Source organism: Barbus barbus (assembly GCF_936440315.1).
Source record: "Barbus barbus genome assembly, chromosome: 10".
In the NCBI taxonomy this organism is placed as follows: domain Eukaryota; kingdom Metazoa; phylum Chordata; class Actinopteri; order Cypriniformes; family Cyprinidae; genus Barbus; species Barbus barbus.
The window spans coordinates 18,295,783-18,322,464 of record NC_136738.1 but is presented as its reverse complement, the minus strand read 5'-3'; the positions used below and the strand labels follow the sequence as shown (position 1 = coordinate 18,322,464).

General features: G+C 39.0%; 1 protein-coding gene across 1 annotated transcript; it reads right to left on the bottom strand.

Moving 5' to 3' along the window:
• Positions 1 to 289: 289 nt before the first annotated feature.
• On the bottom strand, positions 290 to 26,384 carry LOC306875616 (collagen alpha-3(VI) chain-like; the record flags this gene model as incomplete). Its single annotated transcript, XM_079426302.1, has 19 exons — positions 26,141 to 26,384; positions 22,718 to 22,826; positions 20,156 to 20,752; positions 17,770 to 18,363; positions 14,931 to 15,545; positions 13,467 to 14,072; positions 11,744 to 12,325; positions 10,446 to 11,045; positions 9,757 to 10,347; positions 8,977 to 9,564; positions 8,214 to 8,804; positions 6,921 to 7,502; positions 5,463 to 6,062; positions 4,627 to 5,226; positions 3,875 to 4,471; positions 2,804 to 3,394; positions 1,946 to 2,545; positions 1,110 to 1,709; positions 290 to 954 (listed from the first exon to the last, which is right to left on the bottom strand). The coding sequence occupies exons 2-19, from the start codon at positions 22,812 to 22,814 to the stop codon at positions 290 to 292; spliced, it is 10,296 nt and encodes a 3,431-aa protein (XP_079282428.1). The 5' UTR covers positions 22,815 to 22,826; positions 26,141 to 26,384.
• Between the last annotated feature and the right edge of the window lie 298 nt (positions 26,385 to 26,682).

The window sequence follows — 26,682 nt, the reverse complement described above, 5'->3', positions numbered from 1 at the left end:
TTACAACCAATCCAACGGCCAAATGTTAGTCCCGTCTGCTATAATAACACCTCGTTTTAGTCAGAGTAAAACTGCCTAAAGTTAATGAATACGAAGCCGTGAAATAATGTCTAAATTTAAAGGTTATATTTGTCAAAAGAAAAAAAAATCACTTTGCCTAAAGCAAACCAACGAGTGAATGAATAAACACTTTAAAATTTAACAGTGCCTAGAGTTCAAGCCCTTGGCTTTTTAGTCTAATTTCCCACGGCTCTGCTCACATGCAATGCTAACTTAAACTGTTCAGGGTCTACTGCATGCTTTGCAAAGAAGGGCTCAGTGTGCTGTTTTCTAGAGGCGTGCGGGAATCTGTCTTACCCGGCACAGTAGTTGTCATCGGTTTGACTTGACCAAGCACGTTGTTGAGGGAGCTGGTAAACTGCTGTTGGACACTGGGAAGGTCAGAGAATTCATTGATGGACTGTGCGTAGGTAGGATCATTGACAATTCTCTGCACCTCTCTGCTGGAATTTCTGGTGCCGACGCCAAAAATCAAGATCCCGCCCTGTTTCAAGGCGGAGGCAGGTGTATCTATGTTATCGCTTGACCGTCCTCCACTGAGGACGATGAGAATCTGAGGGACACCCGCTTGCTTTCTACTCCCCGCAGAGGCGGTGAAGACATTGTCACTCACGTACTGGAGAGCTGCCCCAGTGTTGAGGGGTCTCCCTCCTCTATGCCTCAGACCTCTGACAAAGTTCAAGATCTCCCCCTTTGTTGTGTAGGTATTCAGATAGAAATTGACCTCTGCGTCTCTACTGTATTGCACCACGGAAACACGGTCTCTGTTTGCATCTATGTTGAATTGCTCCACTAATCTTTGCACAAAGTCACGCATCGCTGGGAAAGTATTTCTAGTGCCATCTGAACCGTCCAGCAGGAACACTACGTCCTTTCTGGGTATGGCGTCATCAGCTAGGAAAAGAAAACAGCATCATTAACACCAGGACATTTCAAAACATGTTTAGAACGTCACGTTAGTTCACGACCTCTTTGACTACCAAAGCTGCGAGTAATCAACAAGGCACAGCCTGTCAGCTAGATCACGTTAAGTTCTTCCATGCACATACCGGTCAGAGTCGGGGAAGTTGGAGTGACGGGCATTGCAACATCCTGGACAGAGGCCAGCAGCTGCTCTTGGACATTTGGGAGCTCACTGAAGTCGGACACGGACAGAGCATAACTGGGGTCGTATGAAATTCTCTGCAATTCTCCGCTATCCGAGCCCCTCGATCCTATTCCCCAGATCAAGACGCCAAGCTCTTTCAGAGAGGAGGCTGCTGCATCGACACTGTCAAAAGACCTTCCGCCGCTAAGCAGGATCAGTATCTGCGGCACCCCCTCCAGCCGCCTGCTGCCGGAGGAGGCAGTAAAGACATTGTCTCTGACGTACTGGAGAGCTGCCCCCGTGTTGAGGGGTCTGCCTCCTTTGTGTCTCAGGCCTCTGACACGGTCAAGAACGTCTTCCTTTGTCGTGTAGCTGTTCAGATAGAAATGGACCTCAGCGTCTCTACTGTACTGTACCACAGAAACACGGTCTCTGTTGGCCTCTATGTTGAATTGCTCCACTACTCTTTGCACAAAGTCCCGCATAGCTGGGAAAGAATTCCTAGTGCCATCTGAACCGTCCAGAAGAAACACTACGTCCTTTCTGGGTGTGGTGTAAACAGCTAGGAGGGTGGAAAAACAGCACCATTAATGCCAAGTAATGTCAATAACGTTCATTAACCTTCAGAATGTCATATCAGTTCACCACATCATTAACAGTGTAAGCTCTGGCTAACATTACCACTGCGCGTAAAAATAAAGGTACAAAAAAAAGAAAAGAGAAAAGAAAAGAAAAAAGGAGGGGCCTTAAGTAAAAAGACGAGACACAGCGTACTATAAAGTTCTGCCATGCACATACCGGTTACAGTTGGTGAAATTGTAGTGATGGGAATTGGAACAGCCTGGACAGAGGCCAGCAGCTGCTCTTGGACTTTTGGAAGCTCACTGAAGTCGGACACGGTCAGAGCATAATTTGGGTCGTATGAAATTCTCTGCAATTCTCTGCTATCAGAGCCCCTCGATCCTATTCCAAAGGTCAAAACTCCAAGCTCTTTCAGAGAGGAGGCTGCTGCATCAACACTGTCAGATGACCTTCCCCCGCTAAGCAAAACCAGTATCTGCGGCACACCCTCCAGCCGTCTGCTGCCGGAGGAGGCGGTAAAGACATTGTCTCTGACGTACTGGAGACCTGCCCCCATGTAGAGGGGTCTGCCTCCTTTGTGCCTCAGACCTCTGACACCGTCGAGAATGTCTTCCTTTGTCGTGTACGTGTTAAGATAGAAATGGGCCTCTGCGTCTCTGCTGTACTGGACCACAGAAACGCGATCTCTGTTCTCAGCTATGTCCAATCTCTCCACCATTCTTTGCACAAACTCTTTCATTGCTGGGAACCCATTCCTAGTGCCATCCGATCCATCCAGCAGGAAGACAACATCTCTCCTCTGCCTACGGCCCTCAGCTAAGAAACAACAGTCATGGGTCAGATGGGGACATTGTAAGGGAAAAAAGGCATATTGCATTACACAGTAGAAGCTTTTCCATTAATCGTGCTTTCTGTGTTTTTCAATATCATCTCACCTCGCGCAAAGTTTTACAACTCAGGAAGAAATACATTTCCTTTTGCAACTCATTAGAACTACAGGTAAAGTAAAGCACACCTCACTACAAACATAAAAGCTGAGAGGAAGTAGAGGAAGCATGTTTGTTTTTTTCTTACCTATCGTCGTGGTAATGGTAGACGTGTCCTCTACAAATACTGTGTCAATGTTGCTGAAAAGCTGCTGTTGGACACTGGGAAGGTCAACAAAGTCACTTACTGAGAGTGCATAACTAGGATCATGGGAGATCCTCTGGAGCTCCCTGCTGTCTGAGCTCCTTGACCCTATCCCAAAGATAAGCACTCCCAGCTCCTTCAGGGATGAGGCCGGTGTGTCAACATTATCAAATGACCTTCCACCACTCAGCAGAATCAGTAACTGGGGCACACCTTCTGTACGTCTGCTTCCAGAGGAGGCAGTGAATACATTGTCCCTCACGTACTGCAGAGCTGCCCCTGTGTTGAGGGGTCTCCCTCCTTTGTGCCTCAGACCCCTGACCGTGTCAAGAATGTCCTCCTTTCTTGAGTATGTGTTAAGATAGAAATGGGCCTCTGGATCTCTGCTGTACTGGACCACGGACACACGGTCTCTGTTCTCAGACACATTCAGTCTCTCCACCATCCTTTCAACAAAGTTGCGCATTGCAGGGAAAGAGCTCCTAGTGCCATCTGAACCATCCAGCAGGAACACTACATCCCTCTTTCGCTCAGCTACGGGTAATGACATGAAACACAATCACGTGAGCACTCGGCATCTGATATTGTCTGTTGGTGTGTGCGTGCTCTAGCTGGCAACTGCAAACGGGAAATGACTCTCCCGTCCTTTAAGTTATTTTACAACCAATCCAACGGCCAAATGTTAGTCCCGTCTGCTATAATAACACCTCGTTTTAGTCAGAGTAAAACTGCCTAAAGTTAATGAATACGAAGCCGTGAAATAATGTCTAAATTTAAAGGTTATATTTGTCAAAAGAAAAAAAAATCACTTTGCCTAAAGCAAACCAACGAGTGAATGAATAAACACTTTAAAATTTAACAGTGCCTAGAGTTCAAGCCCTTGGCTTTTTAGTCTAATTTCCCACGGCTCTGCTCACATGCAATGCTAACTTAAACTGTTCAGGGTCTACTGCATGCTTTGCAAAGAAGGGCTCAGTGTGCTGTTTTCTAGAGGCGTGCGGGAATCTGTCTTACCCGGCACAGTAGTTGTCATCGGTTTGACTTGACCAAGCACGTTGTTGAGGGAGCTGGTAAACTGCTGTTGGACACTGGGAAGGTCAGAGAATTCATTGATGGACTGTGCGTAGGTAGGATCATTGACAATTCTCTGCACCTCTCTGCTGGAATTTCTGGTGCCGACGCCAAAAATCAAGATCCCGCCCTGTTTCAAGGCGGAGGCAGGTGTATCTATGTTATCGCTTGACCGTCCTCCACTGAGGACGATGAGAATCTGAGGGACACCCGCTTGCTTTCTACTCCCCGCAGAGGCGGTGAAGACATTGTCACTCACGTACTGGAGAGCTGCCCCAGTGTTGAGGGGTCTCCCTCCTCTATGCCTCAGACCTCTGACAAAGTTCAAGATCTCCCCCTTTGTTGTGTAGGTATTCAGATAGAAATTGACCTCTGCGTCTCTACTGTATTGCACCACGGAAACACGGTCTCTGTTTGCATCTATGTTGAATTGCTCCACTAATCTTTGCACAAAGTCACGCATCGCTGGGAAAGTATTTCTAGTGCCATCTGAACCGTCCAGCAGGAACACTACGTCCTTTCTGGGTATGGCGTCATCAGCTAGGAAAAGAAAACAGCATCATTAACACCAGGACATTTCAAAACATGTTTAGAACGTCACGTTAGTTCACGACCTCTTTGACTACCAAAGCTGCGAGTAATCAACAAGGCACAGCCTGTCAGCTAGATCACGTTAAGTTCTTCCATGCACATACCGGTCAGAGTCGGGGAAGTTGGAGTGACGGGCATTGCAACATCCTGGACAGAGGCCAGCAGCTGCTCTTGGACATTTGGGAGCTCACTGAAGTCGGACACGGACAGAGCATAACTGGGGTCGTATGAAATTCTCTGCAATTCTCCGCTATCCGAGCCCCTCGATCCTATTCCCCAGATCAAGACGCCAAGCTCTTTCAGAGAGGAGGCTGCTGCATCGACACTGTCAAAAGACCTTCCGCCGCTAAGCAGGATCAGTATCTGCGGCACCCCCTCCAGCCGCCTGCTGCCGGAGGAGGCAGTAAAGACATTGTCTCTGACGTACTGGAGAGCTGCCCCCGTGTTGAGGGGTCTGCCTCCTTTGTGTCTCAGGCCTCTGACACGGTCAAGAACGTCTTCCTTTGTCGTGTAGCTGTTCAGATAGAAATGGACCTCAGCGTCTCTACTGTACTGTACCACAGAAACACGGTCTCTGTTGGCCTCTATGTTGAATTGCTCCACTACTCTTTGCACAAAGTCACGCATAGCTGGGAAAGAATTCCTAGTGCCATCTGAACCGTCCAGAAGAAACACTACGTCCTTTCTGGGTGTGGTGTAAACAGCTAGGAGGGTGGAAAAACAGCACCATTAATGCCAAGTAATGTCAATAACGTTCATTAACCTTCAGAATGTCATATCAGTTCACCACATCATTAACAGTGTAAGCTCTGGCTAACATTACCACTGCGCGTAAAAATAAAGGTACAAAAAAAAGAAAAGAGAAAAGAAAAGAAAAAAGGAGGGGCCTTAAGTAAAAAGACGAGACACAGCGTACTATAAAGTTCTGCCATGCACATACCGGTTACAGTTGGTGAAGTTGTAGTGATGGGAATTGGAACAGCCTGGACAGAGGCCAGCAGCTGCTCTTGGACTTTTGGAAGCTCACTGAAGTCGGACACGGTCAGAGCATAATTTGGGTCGTATGAAATTCTCTGCAATTCTCTGCTATCAGAGCCCCTCGATCCTATTCCAAAGGTCAAAACTCCAAGCTCTTTCAGAGAGGAGGCTGCTGCATCAACACTGTCAGATGACCTTCCCCCGCTAAGCAAAACCAGTATCTGCGGCACACCCTCCAGCCGTCTGCTGCCGGAGGAGGCGGTAAAGACATGGTCTCTGACGTACTGGAGACCTGCCCCCGTGTAGAGGGGTCTGCCTCCTTTGTGCCTCAGACCTCTGACACCGTCGAGAATGTCTTCCTTTGTCGTGTATGTGTTAAGATAGAAATGGGCCTCTGCGTCTCTGCTGTACTGGACCACAGAAACGCGATCTCTGTTCTCAGCTATGTCCAATCTCTCCACCATTCTTTGCACAAACTCTTTCATTGCTGGGAACCCATTCCTAGTGCCATCCGATCCATCCAGTAGGAAGACAAAATCTCTTCTCTGTCTTTCACTCTCAGCTAAGAAACAAATATTGAAAAGTGAAATCAGGAAGAACAGTACATACTATTATAAATAGTAATGTTCCACTTTGAATTTTGTTTTTATAAAATACGTAGTTTTCTTTATTTTAGGCTGCAGTGATGAAGTCGACGACACTGACTCGTCATCTCCACAGTGGACATGCACGTTTCATACAGATTACATCATCTGAAAATATTTGTTTTCCATTTGAATTGATTCATTTAAAAGTAGACATTTCTTTTTCTATAGATATATTTTTGAAGCGCTCAAATTCACAGAGATCTAAGAGAAAGTTGTAGAGATTTCATTTTAGACATGTAGACAGCGGTAGACACTATTTTACAAAAACACAATGTTTTGGTATTTTGAGTGCACGCAAATGTAAGTGGCCCTTTTACAGATTTGAAAGATTTATTACTCTTATCTGTATAACCAAAAATGATGGAGTATTAATTTAAATTTTAGTATTAAGCTAAATTCAAATTATCACACCGGCACCTACAAATGAACTGTCATGAAATGAGCGCGCTACTATTCAGCTTCCACACTTCACACAAACACTTGAATAGCACACATTTTTCTAGGATAATGTTAAAGCAAGTGGCCAACCGTTTACATCAACAAACAAATGGCTTGACTATGTGACTTTGCCACTTTCTGAGTTTTTTTTTTTTTTTCCTGCGACTAATACAATTTTGATCAACTAAGTCTCTTCTCGTTGAGTAATGGTTAGTCGACTGTTTAGTGGTCAGCCCTACATAATTGTAACATTTTTAACCTAACTATCATAATACATTTCTGAGTATTAAAGAGGTATCTAACTCACTACTGTGCAGAAGCATTATTACACTTACCTATGAATTCCTTTTTGTTGTAACTTGGAATGGCTTTCATTGCTTCTAATAGCTGTGTCTGGATTTTTGGTAATTCACTGAAGTCAGCCAATGAAAGCACTTTATTTTCAGAAGAAACTGTATGTAATTCATAAGAATCTGAGTACTTTCCTCCTATTCCATATATTAATACCCCACTTTTTTTTAAAGCAGAGGCTGCTTCAGAAATGCTGTCCCTTGATTTTCCACTAGTCAGCAGAATTAATATTTGAGGGATGCCTTCTTTGTGCCTGCTTCCCGAGGCACTTATAAAGATATTTTCCTTTACATATAGAAGGGCAGAACCTGTGTTTAAGGGCCTTCCACCTTTATGGCTAAGCACTTTGACTGCATTCAATACATCTTCCTTTCTTAAGAATGAATTCAAATAAAAATTTGCTACAGCCACATTGCTGTATTGAATTATTGAGATTCTATCATTATTAATACCCACATTGAGATTTGTGATAATATTGTATAGAAAATCACGTATTTCTGGAAATCCTGTTCTTGTACTGTCCGAACCATCCACAAGAAAAGCAATATCCCTTTTAAATCCTGTGCCTAGAATTGAAATAATTACAGGATTAGAGATGCACCTTCAAAGTATTTTTCTAATTATAATTAGTTAGTATGCTTACTTTCATTAGTAATATACATTGGGAGGAGTCAAATACATAGAAATGTTACAAAGAAATAAATGAATACATAATTTTATTTCCAACAATAAAATATTCTGTAACTTTATATTTAACTCATCTTTCCATTAACAAAAAAAAAAAAAAAAAAAAAAAAGGTCCCTCTTTATATTAGGTGGCCTTAACTACTATGTACTTCCATTGAAATTAATCATTTAGGACAATGCACTTATTGTGTACATACATGTTTTTACATTGTACTTATATTTTTAAACATACCTGCTTGTACTTACATCTGTAATTAATTTCTGTAATTATACTGTTGACCCATCTGTAACACCTTACCACACCCTTAAACCTACCCATACCACCAAACCTGTCCCTATCCTTACCCCTTCCCCATCTCAATAGCTGCAAAAGTGTTTTGCAATATAATATGAACAAAATAAGTACATTGTACTTATTTTTAATGTAAGTACATGGTAGTTAAGGCCACCTACTATAAAGTGGGACCAAAAAAATAAAAATAAACTCAAACGATCAGCCTATTCTGAAAGTCTCAACATGTAATCTTAAAACTTCTATGAACTTCTATAAATGTCTCTAAAGCTTTACAATGTATAATTTTTATTCTTACCATCAACTTCTCTGTCTCCTTTTTGTCTTCCACCCATAAGTTTTGTCATGAGGCTTTGGCGTACATTTTTTAAATCATGAAAATCAGAAACAGCAATGGCATATTCTATCTTTGAAGAAATGGCTTCCATTTCAATAGGATCTGTCAGCCTTGATCCAATAGCAAAAATGGCTACTCCCATACTCTTTAGTGCATTAGCTGGTCCACGAGGAGAATCTCTTGATCTCCCACCAGCCACAAGCACAAGATTTTGGCTAACAAGGCCTATTTGCTGACTTTTAACACTAGGGGTAAAAATACTGTCTCTAACAAATTGCAAAGCCTGGCCAATATATGGCGGCCTTCCCCCTTTTTGTTTGAGGTTGCGTACAGCATCTGCCACCTCAGAAGTGGATGAGTATGTACTTAGATTAAAGCTTATTGCTGCAGTATTACTGAACTGCACAACAGCAATTTGATCTTTTTCTTTACCAACATCAAATGTCTCTGCCAAACTGGCCACAAATTCTCGTATAGCTGTGAATCTATCACTAGCATCATCTGATCCATCAATAAGAAACACAATATTTCTTCTTGCTTCCAAAGTCTGGCCTACAATAAATAAAACAAATAATATTTCCATAAAGAAAAGCCAACAGTATTTAAACAACAAATATATAGAAATACAGTAGATACAGTGGATAATTAGTTTGCATCTGCAAGTCTCTTCTTCATTTAATATAACAGCATGTTCAACAAAGACATCATTTATCAAAGTTCTTACCCCCAGAAGTTGGAAATTGCTCAGGAATTTCATCACCACTTGTCAAAACAGAGGCAACTCTTTGGACAATGTTGTTGATGGAGGTGAAGTCAGGAACAGAGAAAGCATATGATGGTGTTGTAGACATTGTCTGTAACTCAAGTGTATCAGAATTACTTGTGCCAATTGTAACAACTTTTATGTTGTTTTCTCTTAAACTTTGGGAAATGGTTCTGACATCATCACCAGATCTACCACCGCTAAATAAGTACAGAATCTGAGGAATACCCTCATGAAGTCTGCTCCCAGAGGATTGTGTAAAAATATTTTCTTTAATAAACAGTAGAGCAGCTCCAGTATTCAGTGGCCTTCCACTTTTGTGCCTCATAGATCGTATGGAATTAAGTACCTCTTTTTTGGTTGAGTATGAGCTGAGATAAAAATTAGCTGTGGGATCCCGACTGTACTGAACAACCGCCACCCTGTCAAGATCTTCCTCCACATTTAGACTCTCAACTACCCTTTGGATAAAATTGCGAATTCCCTCAAAACCAATTTTAGAATCATCAGATCCATCAATAAGAAATGCAACATCTCTTTTGACAAATTCTGTAATGAAGAAATGAAATGAATAGATTAACTATAACAAAGTACTTTAACAGTACATTCTACAACACTAGATCAAGTGTTTAGACTAATCTAAAGCATTGTTTATGCTATCAAGTGTTATAATACATAGGACACTGCTGCCAGTGGCTGTTGTGCACACACACATTATGAAATTAATAAATTTTCTCTTACCAGAGACCTGAGGTGTCATTGTTGGTAGCCGTTGGTAAGATACCCTGTTTATTAATGCTAAAATATTCTCTTGAACATCAAGAATGCTCTCAAAATCAGAAATGAAAAAGTAGTTTGGCTGATGGGATACTGTTTGTAACTCAAGCTTATCAGCATTTGTGGTACCAATACTAAAGGAAATGACACCAATGTCTTTCAAAGCTTTGACTGGACCTCGTATTTCATCGTTGGACCTTCCAGAGTTCAACAGAATTAGAACCTGTGGCACACCCTCCAAAAGTCTACTCCCTGCAGCAGCAGTAAACAGGTTGTCCTTAACATATTGTAGGGCTGCCCCAGTGTGGCGCAGCCTTCCTCCTTTATGAATTAAACGTTTCACATTATTTATAACATCATCTGATGATGAATATGTATTCAAAAGAAAATCAAAGGCTGCATCATCACTGTACTGGACCACTGAAATACGATCTTTATTTGGTGCCACATTCAGTTTCTGAACCAGGGTCTGAACAAAGTTCTGCATTCCTGAGAAACTTTCCTTTGTTTCATCAGTGCCATCGATTAAAAACACAACATCTCTCTTTCCAGCATCTGTTGCAATGAGCATAAATATATATAATTATGTCACTCACCCATAAAACCTTTAAATCAACCACATTCCAAAAAAAAAAAAAAAAAATCATCCTTACCTGTTGTAGATTGTGGAAGCCTCCTGGGCTGACGAGGAACTCTTTTTAAATATGATACAAGTTTCTGTTCAATGGTTTGAAGGTCATCAAACTGAGGAACAGTAAGGGTATGACCAGGAGTATATGAAATTTCCTGGAGTTGAATAACATCTGCATTTTGATTGCCAATACTGAATGTTACAATTTGATCCTTTTTCAGAGCAGCAGCTGGAGCTCTAACATCATCCTGAGACCTTCCTCCAGTCACAAGCACAAGCACCTGAGGAGCCCCCTCTAGGATTCTGCTTCCAGAAGAGGCAATGAATATGTTCTTTTTGGTATAGTCAAGGGCTCTTCCTGTGTTGAGGGGACTTCCTCCCTGGTGTTTCAGACTCTCAATTGAATTGACAATGTCTTGCTTTGTGGCATGTGTGTTGAGGTAAAAATGGACCTGTGGCTCTCTGCTGTATTGAACTACAGACACTCTGTCTCTGCTTGGCCCAATATTGAGTTTGTCCACCACTCTTTGAACAAACTGACACATTTGTTTAAATGCATTCCTGGTGTCATCAGACCCATCCAGAATAAAGACAATGTCTCTTTGAGCTGCATCCAATTCAACTGGGATGAAAATTAAATGGCTTTAGTAAAACAGACTCTTATAAACGTGTAAGACAAAACATCAACACACTAAATACATAAAGCACATTATTGTATGTAATGATTTTTCATAGTATTAACAATGAAATTCAAATCTGAACAAACAATTTACAGACAAATTTACAATCCATATACATTTAGCTATATTTGTGTTTTTGAGAATATGCTGACAATATCTGACACAAAGAAAAATGAAAAAATGTATGACAGGACATCACTAGTGTATTTTCCAGCTCATTTGAATAAGTAAGATCAATCAAGCAACCAGAATATAAAAAGGGAAGAACAAGGAGTTGAAATACCAGCAATGATTGAGAAATCATTGGCTCAAACAAGAGCTTTAACCTGAAGGGGAATCTCCACAAGTAGTAAGACTCTTCCATGGTTAAGAGAACCAGTGGAAAACCATGGAAGTTCTCTGATGGACAAAGCAAAAGATGAACAGAACAAGTAAATATTTAGTGGTCAAGGCCATTAATTGTCATTCTTTAAAATATGTTAAGAAAGCTGAATCAATCAATCAATGGCCTCATAATTAAAGCAAGCAGTTTAGTGAAGAAAGCAGCTTTTCATGAAGTTTCATGTCCAAACTCGCAAATGCCCAAAGTCAAAAGAAAAAGTTTGAGTTTGAGGAAAATGCCAAGTGTTGTTATTCTTACCAATGATAGTAGGGGGTTCTATTCCCATTTTGGATTTGATAAAGGAGAGGATATCAGGCTGTATATTTAAAAGTTCACCAAAGGCTGGAAGATTAAAAAGAAATCTAGGTGAATATGCTATGCTTTGGAGCTCTGCCTCTATAGCATTCTTTATTCCAATGGCAAAGGACAGAACTCCATTATTTTTAAGATCTTCAGCTGGACCTGCCACATCATCAACGGACCCTCCACCAGTCATAACAATCAACAGCTGAGGTACTCCTAGCTGATGTCTACTTCCAGAAGCAGCAATGAAAACATTGTCCCTGACATACTGTAGTGCTGCCCCAGTATTTAGATTTCTTCCACCTTTTGCTGTAAGGCCATTAATGGCATAAATTACAGCTTTCTTACTGCTGTAAGTATTAAGTAGGAAATGAGTCAAAGCATCTTCGCTGTACTGTATTACAGCAACTCGAACAATGTCCTGGTCAATGTCAAGATCCTCTGCCATTCTCCGAATAAACTCACGGATGACAAGAAGTCCATTTTTGAAGTCATCAGAGCCATCAAGAAGAAAAACTATGTCCCGTTTGTTAATTCCTGTGTCAGGCAAGTTACCAAGAAAAGAAAAAGAAAAGGATATTGGAATACATCTGACTCATTCAATGTATAAATTGAATAGCAAAAGCTTTAAAAGTGTACAAGAGCAAAAAACTGTTTCAAAATGCAAGTAAATCAAAGAAGATCAGTGACATCCAACCCTCAAAATTAATTTTGTGGGTCAGGATGTGAATAGCGTTGAATAAGAAAAGGTATTCCAAGTGAAATATAGAACACTCCCATGAAATGAACATCTTTATGTGCAAAAGATGTCAACTAAAGACATGGAAGATATGAGAAAATATTTAAGAAGAAAGAAAAAGGAATTTTCAGTTCCACCCTAGAATTACAATATCAGCCTATATATGGCAATTTATAGTACATTTAAGGCATTTAGCAGATGCTTTTACCCATAACTTTTGCTTTTGGAATTTCTCCTGATTCTTTTGGGATATACTGTAGTGTTAAAACTATTTGTGGCACTATTAAGGGAAAGCCATTAAATCAATCAATATAATGTATGAATTGCGACTGAAATTATAGTTTTCAGGTCATTTGAATCTGTATTTTTCACACCAGTGTTCACTGTCACAATTTCAAGATCTTTCAGGGCCATGGCAGGCCCTATTATTTAATCACTAGATGGTCTGCTACTCAACAATATTAGTATTTCAGGAATTCCATAAAGTCATCTACTCCCAGATAAAGAATTGAAAACCTGGTGCCTCACAAACTGGAGGCCTGCACCAGTGTCCACCTTGTCCACCTTTGTGTTTCGGGACCTTTATTGCATTTACAACCTCCACCTTTGAGTAAGTTTTAAGATAGAAATCAACAATGGATAGTCACTGTACTGAACCACACATATTCTGTTTTTGCTCTCCTCCACATTACGTTTCTCAACAACGCTTTGAACAAAATCACACACTGCACCAAATCCACTTTTAATGCTGTCAGAACCATCCAAGAGGAACAATACCTTTTGCTACATCTTTGGCATAAACTAAGACATAGTACACCAATGAGAAATATTTTGAAACACAGAATAGCAGGGTACCCAAAAATAAACCACTAACACACACTGCTGCTTTTGCAAGCATATAAAAGACCACAGAATCACAAAAAGCAAAAATTGTCTTACCTTCCTCTAGAAAGACCTTCAGTTCTTGATCTGGAAGGTTCACATAGTTCTTGAGCCTTTCCTGAACAGTGTTGAGCTGGCTAAATTCCTTCACATTGAAAGCAAATGATGGATTATGAGAGATGGCCTCAATCTGTTTAGGGTCTGCATTTTTTACTCCAACACCAAAAGGAACAACTCCCTCAGTCTTTAGGGCAACTGCAGGTTCTCTGACGCTGTCTCTTGATCTCCCCCCAGTCAAAACTATCAAAAATTGGGGAACATTTTCACCGGCTCGACCACCATTTGCTGGTGACAAGATGGTGTTTTTCATGAAAGTCAAGGCAACTCCAGTATTTAAACTTCTGCCACCTGCCAGAGTGAGTCCACTTACAGCTCTTAGCACCTCATCTTTGGTTTGGTAAGTGTTCAGGTAGAAGTTAGGACTTGGTCTCTCACTATGCTGGACCACAGAAACTCGGACTTTATCAAAGCCTATATCCAGAGGTTCAATGACTTTGGAAATGAAGTCACGGATATAGGGAAAGTCACTTCTCACATCATCAGAGCCATCAATCAAGAATGCAACATCCCTTTCTCCTCTAGAGGGACTTGGTATTTCAATTTCTGTGAAAGAGTTTAAAAAAGAGAGAATATGAAATAAATATAATAAAATGTCTGAAAATGTAATGTAAAATGTAAGAAAATTAAATATCTACAGTACAACATAAAAGTTAGATCGTACATTTCTGAATACAAAAGAAAATAAATGTAGGTGATTAAATAAAATAAAGTGGTGCACAAAGTATTTTATGTTGACTAATTTGACATGTACTTGAACTTTATAGTGATATTCATCACCTCTAAACAATTATTTTTTAGTTATTGGTGCACACTGGTAGAAAGTACTTATTCACTGGCATGCTTGTTACCTTTCATTAACCTATTTGGAAATAAAAGTCTGATAATCGAGGTGCTGCCATTTCAGTTATTCAGTATGTGTAATGCACCATTGTATCTAATGGTGCATTACACATACCGCATAACAGAAATGACACAGCACCTCGATATCAGACTTTTATTTCCAAATAGGTTAAAGAAAGGTAATATATATTAACTGAATAAAATATTATTCAACAAAACTTGTGGGTTTCTCAGATAACAGTTCTTTAGAAAGAGAGTTTGGAGGTTCCATTTTTATCTCACCCCATTTTAAATGTGGAATTTATATACAAAATTAATATATCACTAACTGTTGTCTTTCTTCCTCATTTAGGGTGACCACTAGGTCAAGTATAATATTCTTTTTTTTTTTCTTTCTGGGCCACTGATATAAGTAGAAGCTTCCTCTCTGATCACATTAATCACTTAGAAAGCAGTTAATTTTTACAAAGTTTTATTAAGTTTTTTTTTTATGGTCATGCATTTTATGATTATTATTTTTTATGATTATTATTTTTTTTATGAAAAGGTGCTTTAGCTCACCTGTTACTGAAGTATCAGTCTCCCCAACAACAGTGACCAGTGGTGTCATAATTTCATCAACAACACTTGACAAGTCAGCAAAATTTCTTCTGTAGTATGCCAAATTTTCAACAAAAGCAACAGTTCTCAGGAAACGATCTTCCACTTGGCCAGCTCCAACAGCAAATGTCAAAACACCTGCTAAAGCTACACTGTCTGCAATTCTCTTGACCTCATCTTGAGATGGTCCTCCTGTTATCAAAATCAGTACCTGCTGGATCCCCTCTTTCCTACGTGACCCAGCGGAGGGCTGGAAGTGGTTGGCTAGGGCATACTGTAGGGCTGCACCAGTGTTCAATGCACGCCCTCCCATCAATCTCAGCCGAGCGATGGCAGAGAGCACATCCTGTTTGGTGTTGTGAGTGTTCAGATAAAACTCTGTACGCTGCCTTTCAGCAAACTGCATTAGTCCAATGCGCACTCGCTCAGGTCGAACGTCTAGTCTGTTCACCACTTCGGTAATGAAGTCCAGCACAGGTTTCAGGTTATTTCCAACATAGTTAGATCCATCCACCAAGAAGACAATGTCTCGGACAACTCTTTGGGTGTGGACCGTAGTAACATCCACAATTGTGCCTAGAAGATTTTATATAATCACAATTTTAGATATCTATGTACCATTTAAATGAAGTTCAAGAACCTCAATTTGTGCTATATGACAGTATCAATGGGCAAAAATGCATACGAAAAGATAAATGTTTTTGTAAAGTATTTTATTTAAAGGTGCCATAGAATGCATTGATACAATATTTTAAATTGCTCTCTGATATCTACATAGAAGCTATGTGACTAGCGGCAAAAAATCTCCAGAAATTGTTTTGCATGTCCATTTAAAACCCTGGGATTTGTCCCTAGAATGAAATGGTCTGTTATTACCTTATTTGGAAGGGTCGTGAATAATAATGTTGAGCTCTGCTCTGATTGGCTGTTTCACAGTGCAGCTCAATGTTAAGGTCTGCTCTGATTGGCTGTTTCATAGTGCAGCTCATTTCAGTAGCTCACACAGCAGGAAGGAAACACAGGGAAAATATATATTTAAATACTTTCTCGTGCAGTTTTATTGTTGGGTAATTATACTGTAAATAAAATGCGTGCATATGCGGGGCATTGAAACTGCTTTGGAATGCACGATCGCTTTTTAGTTTCACTTTCACTTTCGAGATTTGCGATCGCACCTACTCTGTTTATACTACGGAGCAGCCTGTACTTACCACACAGTTTACAAGATCAGATGCTTGGCAGTGGTGCTCAGGATCTGTAAATCATTCGCCATCATCCTCAGTCATCTTTCCTTACTCTGTTTATGTGGTAAGTGAAATCTCATGTTCTGTAATGTAACAGGCTACCGCTAGCAAGAAGCTAACCATGTCCTTTCTAGTGGCTCACGTTATTTTATTAGAACGTGTTATTTGCTTTCCGTGCCTTTCTGAATACAGACACCAACCCATCCCTGCACTTCACATTCCCTGCACAGCATGGAACATAACATTTATTTCCATGATCTGCCATTTTCGCTGTTGACCTCACTTGTTTCTTCACAATACCTGCAGAACTTCTGATGATTCGGCTATGCATGTTGGGCTGGCGGCTGGCCTACAACATGGGGGGGTATATGCAAATGTTGGGGGCGTAACTATTAGTGATCCTGACTGTAACATCACAGTCGGTGTTATGTTCTGATTTGCCTATTTTTCAGTGGTCTTTTGCATTCACAAGATATACATAAGAAGGAGGAAACAATGGTGTTTGAGGCTCAAGGTATATCATTTCCATGTACAGAACTGTTATTATTCAACTATGCCAAGGTAAATACAGTTTTCCATTCTATGGCACCTTTAAATACTTTACAAAACCATGTATCTTTTCTTATGCATCTAGGTGAATGCGGGCACAAACTAACACAGGATTAGTTGTAACACACAGTTTATTCACACATGCTATTCACACATGCTAGCATAACCAAATTTATGGTATTTACAAGTTGCCATTTCAACACTATATAGAGAAAAAGTGTAACAAAATTAAAAAATCTTTTGAAGATATTGCTGAATATTTTACCATAGCAAAAGTACATTTCTGCCTGAAGTAAATTTTTCATCTCAGTTTTTAGTATTAATTTAAAATGAGACAATTCTGCTATTATTATAATCTCCAATCTGTTATTTATCAGTTTAGATAGTTTTTTAATGCTTCACATATTAGCAGATGACACCAACTGGTTTTAAATTCCAGTTGCGCAGATGGGGAACATAGTAACACTGTTTTTTTGTGATCAGGGCTGTCCCAAGCATAGTTGCAATGTGTTCATTGTCAAACTCCAAAATTAGAATATTTTAGTTTTTAAAAAATGCCATTATTCTACTTGAAAAGGTTAAGAATTTTATTTTATTAACAAAATATTTAATTTGTCTTGTGAATTTTTTTTCCATTAGATCAGATATAATTTTAATCTGTCATGTGTTCATGTTACAATGTGCCCCTCAGATGTTAGAAAGTACCCCACCTATGGGGCATGTTGTCACATTTCACTTCCATTTTTGAGGATAAATAAAGAACAATGTATACACTGTAATTATGAAACAAAGTGACATATTTGTGCAAGAAAAGTGAAAATTATTTGAATAAAAATTATGCTTTGAATCTCAGGTGGTTATACAAACTGAGAACGTCAAAAAGTGTTAGGCTGTACCCTGTGCTACCTTTTATTTATCTTATTAATTTAAATATTTATCTATAAAATGAATACTTATAAACACAATGAGTATGTTTGTAGAACCAAACATGCAGAACTAAAAATTACCTGTTTCAGTTGGACTCTCTGGTATAACAATACCAGACAATGTAGAGAGAGGGGAGACAATTTCTCTGGGGTTGCGCAGCAACATCCTGAAATCCTTCAGCATGAAAACCCCATTGTCATTATAAGCTATTTGCCTGAGCTCAGCCTCATCGGCAGCCCTGGAGCCTGCAGCCAAATTCAGAACACCCATTTGACGAAGGGCATCAGCTGGTTGTTGGACACTGTCTTTGGATTTTTTACTGGTTAGGAGCAACACAAGTTGTGGCACTTGGTCTTGAATGCGGCTCCCACTCTCAGCTGTGAGCATGCTGGTCCTCACAAAATCCAAGGCAGCACCAATGTTGACTTCAACTGAAGATTTGGGTTTTATTCTTGCGAGGGCAGCGCTTAGTGATTCCTTTGAACTGAATGAGTTGAGGTTGATCTCCATCCTTGGGGTGGTGGAAAACATGGCCACTCCGACCTGCACCTGATCAGGACCAATTGGCATGGTGTCAATAAACCTTTTGATGAATTCTCGCATTGCATTGATTACGATGGTACCCATGCTACTGTCAATGAGGAAAATGATATCTCTCTTCCCAACAGTCAAAGCTAAAAGGGGAAAAAAAGAAGAATTCTGCTTAGTCCTTCTGCAAATTCTAACCAAGATCAGGTAACCTAAATTAGCTCTCATCATTTATTTAAAACAAATAATTAAGGTTTTAGCTTGAAGGTTGTTTTACAAATACAGTGTATTAGCTATCACCGTTCTTTTACTTGACATAAAGATTGCATAGATAAATCATGTATACAGTAAAAATTAATTAGCATTAAGTGATCCTTTCAAAATGGACATCCAAAATTGTATATCTTGAATAAACATACAAAAACTTACAAAACTTTTCTTTCTGGAGAGAGAAAGAAAAGTTCTTTCTCTCTCCACTTGAAAGCTGTGCTACACTTGATTTAGTCTAAATATTGTGTTTTAGAGAGAACGATCAATGATGAGAACAGTGAACTACAAAACTTTTTGTATGCTTCATTGGTAAACAGCATATGTTTTTTACAGCATTGGTTTTTAATCCAGCACTCTGCACTTTGTATGTCTCCTATCTGACACACTCTGTGCAGTTCATGGAGCTCTAACCTGATTAGATGATGAACTGAATCAGGGCCTGTATTCACAAAACATCTTAAGGCTAAAAGTAGCTCATAACTCACCAATTTAGGAGAAAATCTTAAAAATAATGGGCGTGTCGGACTTGGTCCTAAATTTAGGACTCCTAAATGTTTGATGATGGACTCAATTTTGGACTCTTTGATGATGGACTCTAAATTTTTGTTCTAAGAGTACTTCACAAAGCATTTTAGCACTAAAACTAGCCCCTACATCTGTGAAACATTAGGAGTAGTGAAGAGGACTCCTAAGTCACTAAGACCGAACCACAAAATAACCTTAAATGGCTGTTACCGGCAATCTGCCATGGAATGTAAACATTTTAGAAACATTTGACTATAATGAGTTTTAAAAAGGTAAATAGCCTTAATCGCGGAGGTATTATGACTGTTGTAGAACCCTATATCCTTGCTTTCATTAACCAGTTGGGCAAGAAGTAACAGCTCTTCTAGCATCCAGTTTGATTTTCTTTCATGTCAGCCATGATTATTCCACTCTGTTAATTAAAAGGCTGTTTATATGCATATTCACTTATTGTTTACAAGAAGCATACATGTAAGAGGCTGACAATTAGCTGAACATATACTTGTTTAATTAGTGACTCTTAGTCTGCATTTTAAAATCTTTATTTGAATGTGGCAATTAACATTTTTATTTTTAAACCTTTATTTGAATATGGCAACATAAAATTCTCTACGATATTTCTATGTATACATCTCTGACAGAGCCTGCCCCTATCAGCCAATCACTGTGTGCATAGTTAGTAAGCATGCTGACATCATCCATAGCAACGAAGTCAGCCCCGCCCTTACTCTTAGCTTAAGACTTCTCTCTATTCCTTAGTAAAAGTTTGTCTCAGCAGATTTGTGAATTGGTTTTAAGAGAAGACTTTTAGCTAAAAACTTTTACTGCTATTTAGGAGAACTCTTAGTGGTAAGATAAAATGTTTTTTTAAATACTGGCCCAGGTGTGTTAAATAAGGGAGACACAAAATGTGCAGTGGGTCCCCAAGACCAGGACTGAAACTACTAGCTTACAGCACTCAAAATATGGTGTATATGTGTTGTCTCTAAAATACCAGACAAAGAAATACTGAAAATATATTAAAAAAAAAATTAAAAAAAACATTTTTAAACCAATTTTTTGGTTGGTCCCTGATAATGTACTGTTATTATTTCCTGCTCTTCAGTTTCACTATGGAATCTCCCTCATATGTTAATTACATACCTTCTGTGAAATCTGTTTGAATCACAATGGTGCGCTGGGCGACCCCATTAATGTATGGCAGAATCTGGTCACCCACGCTTGCCACTGTTCTGACATCAGGAGCAGACAGAACAAATGTTTTGTCTGTAGCAATAGCTTCCAGTTGGGCAGTAGCAGAATCACCCACAGCAATGCCAAAGGTGTACACACTGGCCTGCTTTAGGGCCATCTCGCCCTGCCTGACATCATCAGTAGACTCCCCAGCACTGATCACCACCAGCACCTGGGCTACCCCTTCCTCAGCCCTGCCTCCTGCATCTTGGCCCAATAGACTGTCTGCCACCTCCTCCAAAGCGGCCCCCAGATTTGCTTCATTACTGCCAGGGTACTGAAGCCCCCGGATAGCTCTGAGGACATTCTCTTTGTTGTTATAGCTATTGAGAAAGAACTGAATCTCAGGGTCGGCACCATAAAGCAAGAGGGCTACACGGATTGCGTCCCTGCCCACGGCAAGCCCCTCAATCACTTGGACAGCCAAATCACGGATGAGGGGGAAGTTGGCAGCTCCAACGCTCTCTGATCCGTCAATTAAGAGTACAAGGTCGGCTGGCGCAGGGGCTTTGAAGGGAAGTGGAGAGAGGACAGAGAGACAAACAAAATATAATGCAAAACGTGTGGGTTAAAAAAAGGAAAGAGGGAGGGTGGAAAGGGAGGGGTGCAAGCATAAAACATAATCACGGATAATTACAATCCATCATAAAAACACAACACAAACACATTATACTACATGTCTGCTGAACCAAGGAAGATGCTCTGCAACTTTCTCATTTTCATACTCTAAATAGCGTAGAATTAAGTTGTGGGGTTTTAATTTACAGTGTATTTAGAGTAATTGTGTGACATTACTAAGATTCTGTAATGCTTATGTGTTTGGGCCCCTCTAGAGGCTGCCTAGACAATTGAATCTTTTCATCTTCTTGTGTTCAGTCAGACCATGCAGACTCATGTTACAGTATTCAGATAAGAGCACCAGTCATGACCCTTCTGTCTCATCTTTGGACCTTCATAAATATTTTTTACTGTCACTTCTTTCAGCTGTACTAGAATTTTTCACTTATTTGATTGTTAAAGACCCCATGAAATTGCTCAACAATCATGGTTTTATTTCTTGTGTTAACAGTTCTAAAACAAAGTTTATGGCCAGGATATATTGAAAGGTTTGTCCCATTTTTAAATAGTCTATCAGCTTTATGTTACAAGCATGTGCCATGATTTACTCCTTGATAATCGACTGCAGGTGATATTAGGGAGGGATATTAATGTTCTAGACAGCATCTGATGCAAACATGTATGTAGAATAGGATGAGTCATCAATACTTTTAGCTTTATTTTCCAGAAGAGAGAGACTGCAAATGCAAAATGCATACAATGATCTGCAAAAAGTGGAGTTTGTCATCATTTTGGAGCATACTACAAAATACTACTGATGGCTAAAGGCAAACCTACATAAACACAAAAAGGCACAAAACTTTTACCTTCAGTTTATGGGGTCTTTAATGTTTACATTCAGTGAAATATGCCCTTTGCTTAGTAAACAATTCAAAGATGAGAACATGTGGATTCATCACTGTCTTAATTGTGGAAAAACACTTTTTTAAATTAAATGGTTACACAGTGAAGACAGTCAGCACACAAACACGTAAGAATCAGACATTAAGCTCTCAAGACATAAGCTGTGCTGGGTGGTTAGCCATCATCAGCTGCTGATGATCCCTAAGACATAAATCAGTGATATGACATCTAAAGAATTTAGCATCGGTTCGGAAGTGAAACTAATTTTTATTTTTATTTTTTAAGAATTTAGTAGCGGAATGGATGGATGGATGGATGGATAAATAAGTGAATGCATAAAGGCAGAGAGACAGAAAGATGGATGGATGGGATGGATGTTGATACTGTTATATCTAAAATCCATTACTTCATGTCTTATTTGTGCAAATGCACTAAAAACAGCAGGAGTCACAGCATGCAGAAAATGTGACAGTGACAAAACTAGTCATGTTAACAGTGGGGGAATTGTTAATTGGTTATTTCTAGTTAAATTTTTACCCATAGTCAATATTAACTGGCTGTGGCCGTTCCCGACGCTGACAGTAGCTCTTGAGACCTTTCAGGATTGGTGGTGTAAACTTAAAATTCAGTTATCCATTCAATTGTTTTTGTTCATTAGGAGTTCTGAACAAACTGCAGCATGCTGCTCTGAATGGCTTCTAGGTATTTAAATCAGTTATTTACTTTTACATAAACTGTAACTGTTTCTCTTCACTGTCTTGAATATGACAAGTGACCAGCACTGATGGGGTTCTTCTGAAAACGTTCCTATAGTTACTTGTTGCTGCACAAGTAGATGTAATTAAACTTACTATTAAACAATAGAGATTTGCAAAGAACAAGATACCTAATTTTAAACTCTCCTCCCAGTCAAGGGAAAATAGCACAGTAAAAAGAATGTGTTTTTACCCATAGCATGACATTCACATCTCAAAGAAGGGTGAAGAGACAAAAAAAAAGGATTAAACTTACCATCCTGAGCTTCAAGTTTATGGAATAGGCCAAAAACCATTACACCCCAGAGGGCATACAGTAACAACCGGCTCTTCCCCATTGTCCACAAAAGCATAGGAATAGACAGCTGGAAAAAAGACAACAAAACTTCTTTTAAGGTTTTGGGAAAATGTACAGCATACTACAGTATATGGATACTCTCACAAAACATCCCTTTATTTCAGATAGTACTTACTAAATGTCAATGGCACTAACACACATGACTGTTGTTCATCCACAGTTCTGACATAACTTTGCACAGTTTGATAATATTTTGCTATCAAATTATAGGTGTCAAACGATCAATATTCTAAATATAGTCCCTTACTAGGTTGTTTGTGTTCTCATCTTATCTCATAAAATATAACATAAACAATATACAACATATTTCTCTGAAATACCTCAGGACTGTTTACTCTTATTTTTAGGAGGAGAGGAAAAGTTTTGGCAGCACAGTGAGATTTATGTGACCCGTTTCCACCCCATGAGCCAAATCCACACAGCTGTCAGATTTCAGGATTTTAAAAGGTTTTCTTCCCACATCAACTGTCCTCACTTGCCAGTAAAAACCACTAAGCACTACACAGTCCACACTCAGAAAAAAAGCATCAGAGTACTGGACACAAACAAAAATGGCATAACATGCAGACAGACAGATACCACAACACAGAATGTCCCCTCCCTGTTGAGCTCAGAATCACACTGAAAGGTTCTATTGTAAACACTTTTAGAGTGGAAGACTACAGGAAAATAGCATGTTTCCATCCCATTAGTTTCAGAGTTGCTGGACGCATTGAGTCACGGTACAAATTCAGTTTTGGTAGTTGGTTGCCATGTGAACACAAATGCAAATATGTTTTTTAAAGGCATTTTTGCATGTTTTACTCTTACATTTATAACAAATTAAGCATTATATATATATATATATTTTTTTTTTAAATGTTAACAAAGTAAAGTGGACAAAGCCGTGTTATCAGTGAGGAACAGCCTAATTTGTCCTGAGGAAAAATCATGTCTTGTTCCAATTCAAACATCTCTGACATATTCATTATACAAATAAATATGCCTTTAAATAATAGTTTCAATTATTTTATTTAAAAATAATTTTTCCACCTGCCATTTTAAAATTTTTGTAAGATACTCTTTACATTTAACATGAAGTGTTGTTAATATTGATATTTTCAAGATATTCAACACGAAAACATGTAGGAGGGACAGTTTTTTTTTTTTTTTAGATTTGATTGGATAATAAAAAGAAGTAGTGCTATATGAGAATGGAGCCAGTTTGTTCGAGAGTTGAAAACCAAAAGGAATTTGTGACATCATCCAATATAGATATAGATATAGATATAGACATAGATAGGTGTGTGTGTGTGTGTGCATGCGTGTGTGTGTGTGTGTGTGTGTGTGTCCATTACAGTCACTGTGGACAAGACCAGGAAATATAAATAAATAGGATATGTAATAAATAAAATAAATACCAACATAAATTTGAACTTCATTGACATCACTGTTTTCAATTCACAATTTCCAAAAAAAAAAAAAAAAAAAAGAAATTGATTAATCACATCTGGAATAGCTGGAATCTTTTAAAAAAGTGAAAGAAAGAAAGAAAGAAAGAAAGAAAGAAAGAAAGAAAGAAAGAAAGAAAGAAAGGTCTTTACACAAAATTACTTTATTAGTTGAGTTGAAGTTGTTTCGGTTGGCATTTATTTCATTTGGATGCAGAAAAATACTTAATTTTCAAACTTCAGCACACAACGGTATTACATTTAAATTTGTTACAGGGACATTTATAGCACATAATGTAACAATGTGTAGTCATAATGTGCACAATATGTGCTAACTAGTGGTGTGTCTGAGAAATAATAACTGCAAGCACAACCACATGAAAAACTGAGTATGTGAATTGAGAATTGTTGTGAATTACTGATATGCACATACTGCACATAGAAATAAAGAAACAAATAAATAGAATTAATTATAACCAGGGCAAAACATAAAAATGGCCAGTGCAAACCACAAAAATATTTCTCAAAGAACATTCAAATCATGGAAATCTCTTTTTAATTACATTAATTACATTAATAATTACATTATTTTCAGCATCGTTTTGTTGCCTTATTCAGTAAAGTTGTAGAGAATAAACAGCTGATTCATATTATTTTTTAATGCCCAAGCAACAATAATGGGATGGAAAACATGTGTTTGTTCCAAAACCAAGCTCAGTCAAAAAACCTTAACCGCCAAATGAGAATTACAAGGTGTCTCAACATTGTCCTCTAGTGGACTGAGTTGGGATAACTGCTTCTCCCTGGCAGTCTTTCTCAAAGCAGGCCCAACAGAGGAAATCTAATGCCCACACTCTCAGGAAAAATGGACACAAATTGTAACTTTAGCTCGTCACTGGGGCAAGTATACACTTTCCTACCTTGTCTTACCCTAAAGGATGCATATCAGCACCCTATAATTCTGTGCGTGTTTGTGTTGAAAATTACATATGTTTGCCTATATGTATGCAAGTCAATGGGAAAGTGCTGCAATGAATTAAGGATTTTTGGTGTTTTCAAGGGCCCACATCTTGTTCTGCTTCACTTAAGTTTAATGCCTCAGCTCTAACTCTCCCAGCATTCTTTGTCCATCTGGCAAGGACAATGGAAAAAGTGTTTCACATCACCTTTACAGTGATGGGCAGAAGGTGCGATTTGAATAATGTCTATAGTGGTAGAAAAGTACAAAAGACCTTCCTGACTTGTTCGTGTTCTTGCCTCTGTTTAAACAAGCTCATAATCAGTATTATCCTCATCCGGGTATGTTAGATATCATCTTGATGAAAACAAAATCGGCATAACAACTTATATCCTTCTAGAAAAAATGTTTTACTTTTCACTTTTACATGACATAATCATTAAGGTGAGTGTAATCATATCACAAACACATGATTGCATACTGTAACAGTGGTCTCAAAAACTTTCCAGCTGAATTTTTCACTCTTAACACACCCTTAGTACAGAGCCCCTCCTCGTGTATTTTACTTATAAGAGCACTTTGCTCTGCCTCTTCTGCAATGCCTCTTCCTGTGGTGCAAGAAAAATTCCCTCTTAATCCCAAAGCTTTGGAATTTAGTGCACCCACAGAATTAACATTAAAATTATAATTAAGAAATAAAACTGCCTACACATTGTATGCATTGGAAAAGTCATGCAAACAAATTAAACTTTATAGGGTAAAAAGGGTGCATACACAGCATACTTTAGTAAAAATGGATTTTGGCACAGTTTTAGAAGGCATGCATGCAAATACACTAAAACCCACACCATCTTTTACAGTCTCACTCATGAACTTAAATGCTCCTTTTACAAAGACATATTTGCATGACTCATATATAACAAAGCAACTTACCTCTGGAATACAGAATTCAGAGTGCTGTATTCCGCAGTCTTTCTATGGAATTTCAAATAACTGGAAAAGGACAACTTTTAGGTCATTATCTTCCTGGTATTTCGCTTCTGTGAACTGTTCTGGATATGTCAGGCAGAGATGATGCTGATTAGCTCGGGTGCTGGAGCTCTATTGTGAGACTCTCGTCCGTTTAGCTGACTGTGTGCTCTCGAGAGGAGCAGTGCCACTCACTCCAGCCTGGGACAGAACACACAACTCAGAGAATCCTGGAGAAAAGCCACCCAATTTTTCCACGCCTCCTACTTTCCTCTGCATAGAGAAGAAGGAAAAAGCACAAAGAGGGGAAAAAAGTGAGCGAGAGAGAGTCATAAATGAGAAACAGACCCAAGGCCGTATTTGGTATGGCTGTTCCTTACTGGGAAGGTGATGTAACAAACCAAACCAAAGATATTTTTTTTCTCTTTACACTCCTCCAACTCAACTTGTATCCTTGGCTACCCACTGAAGGAATAATCACAAACACAATATTTGAACTTTCTTGC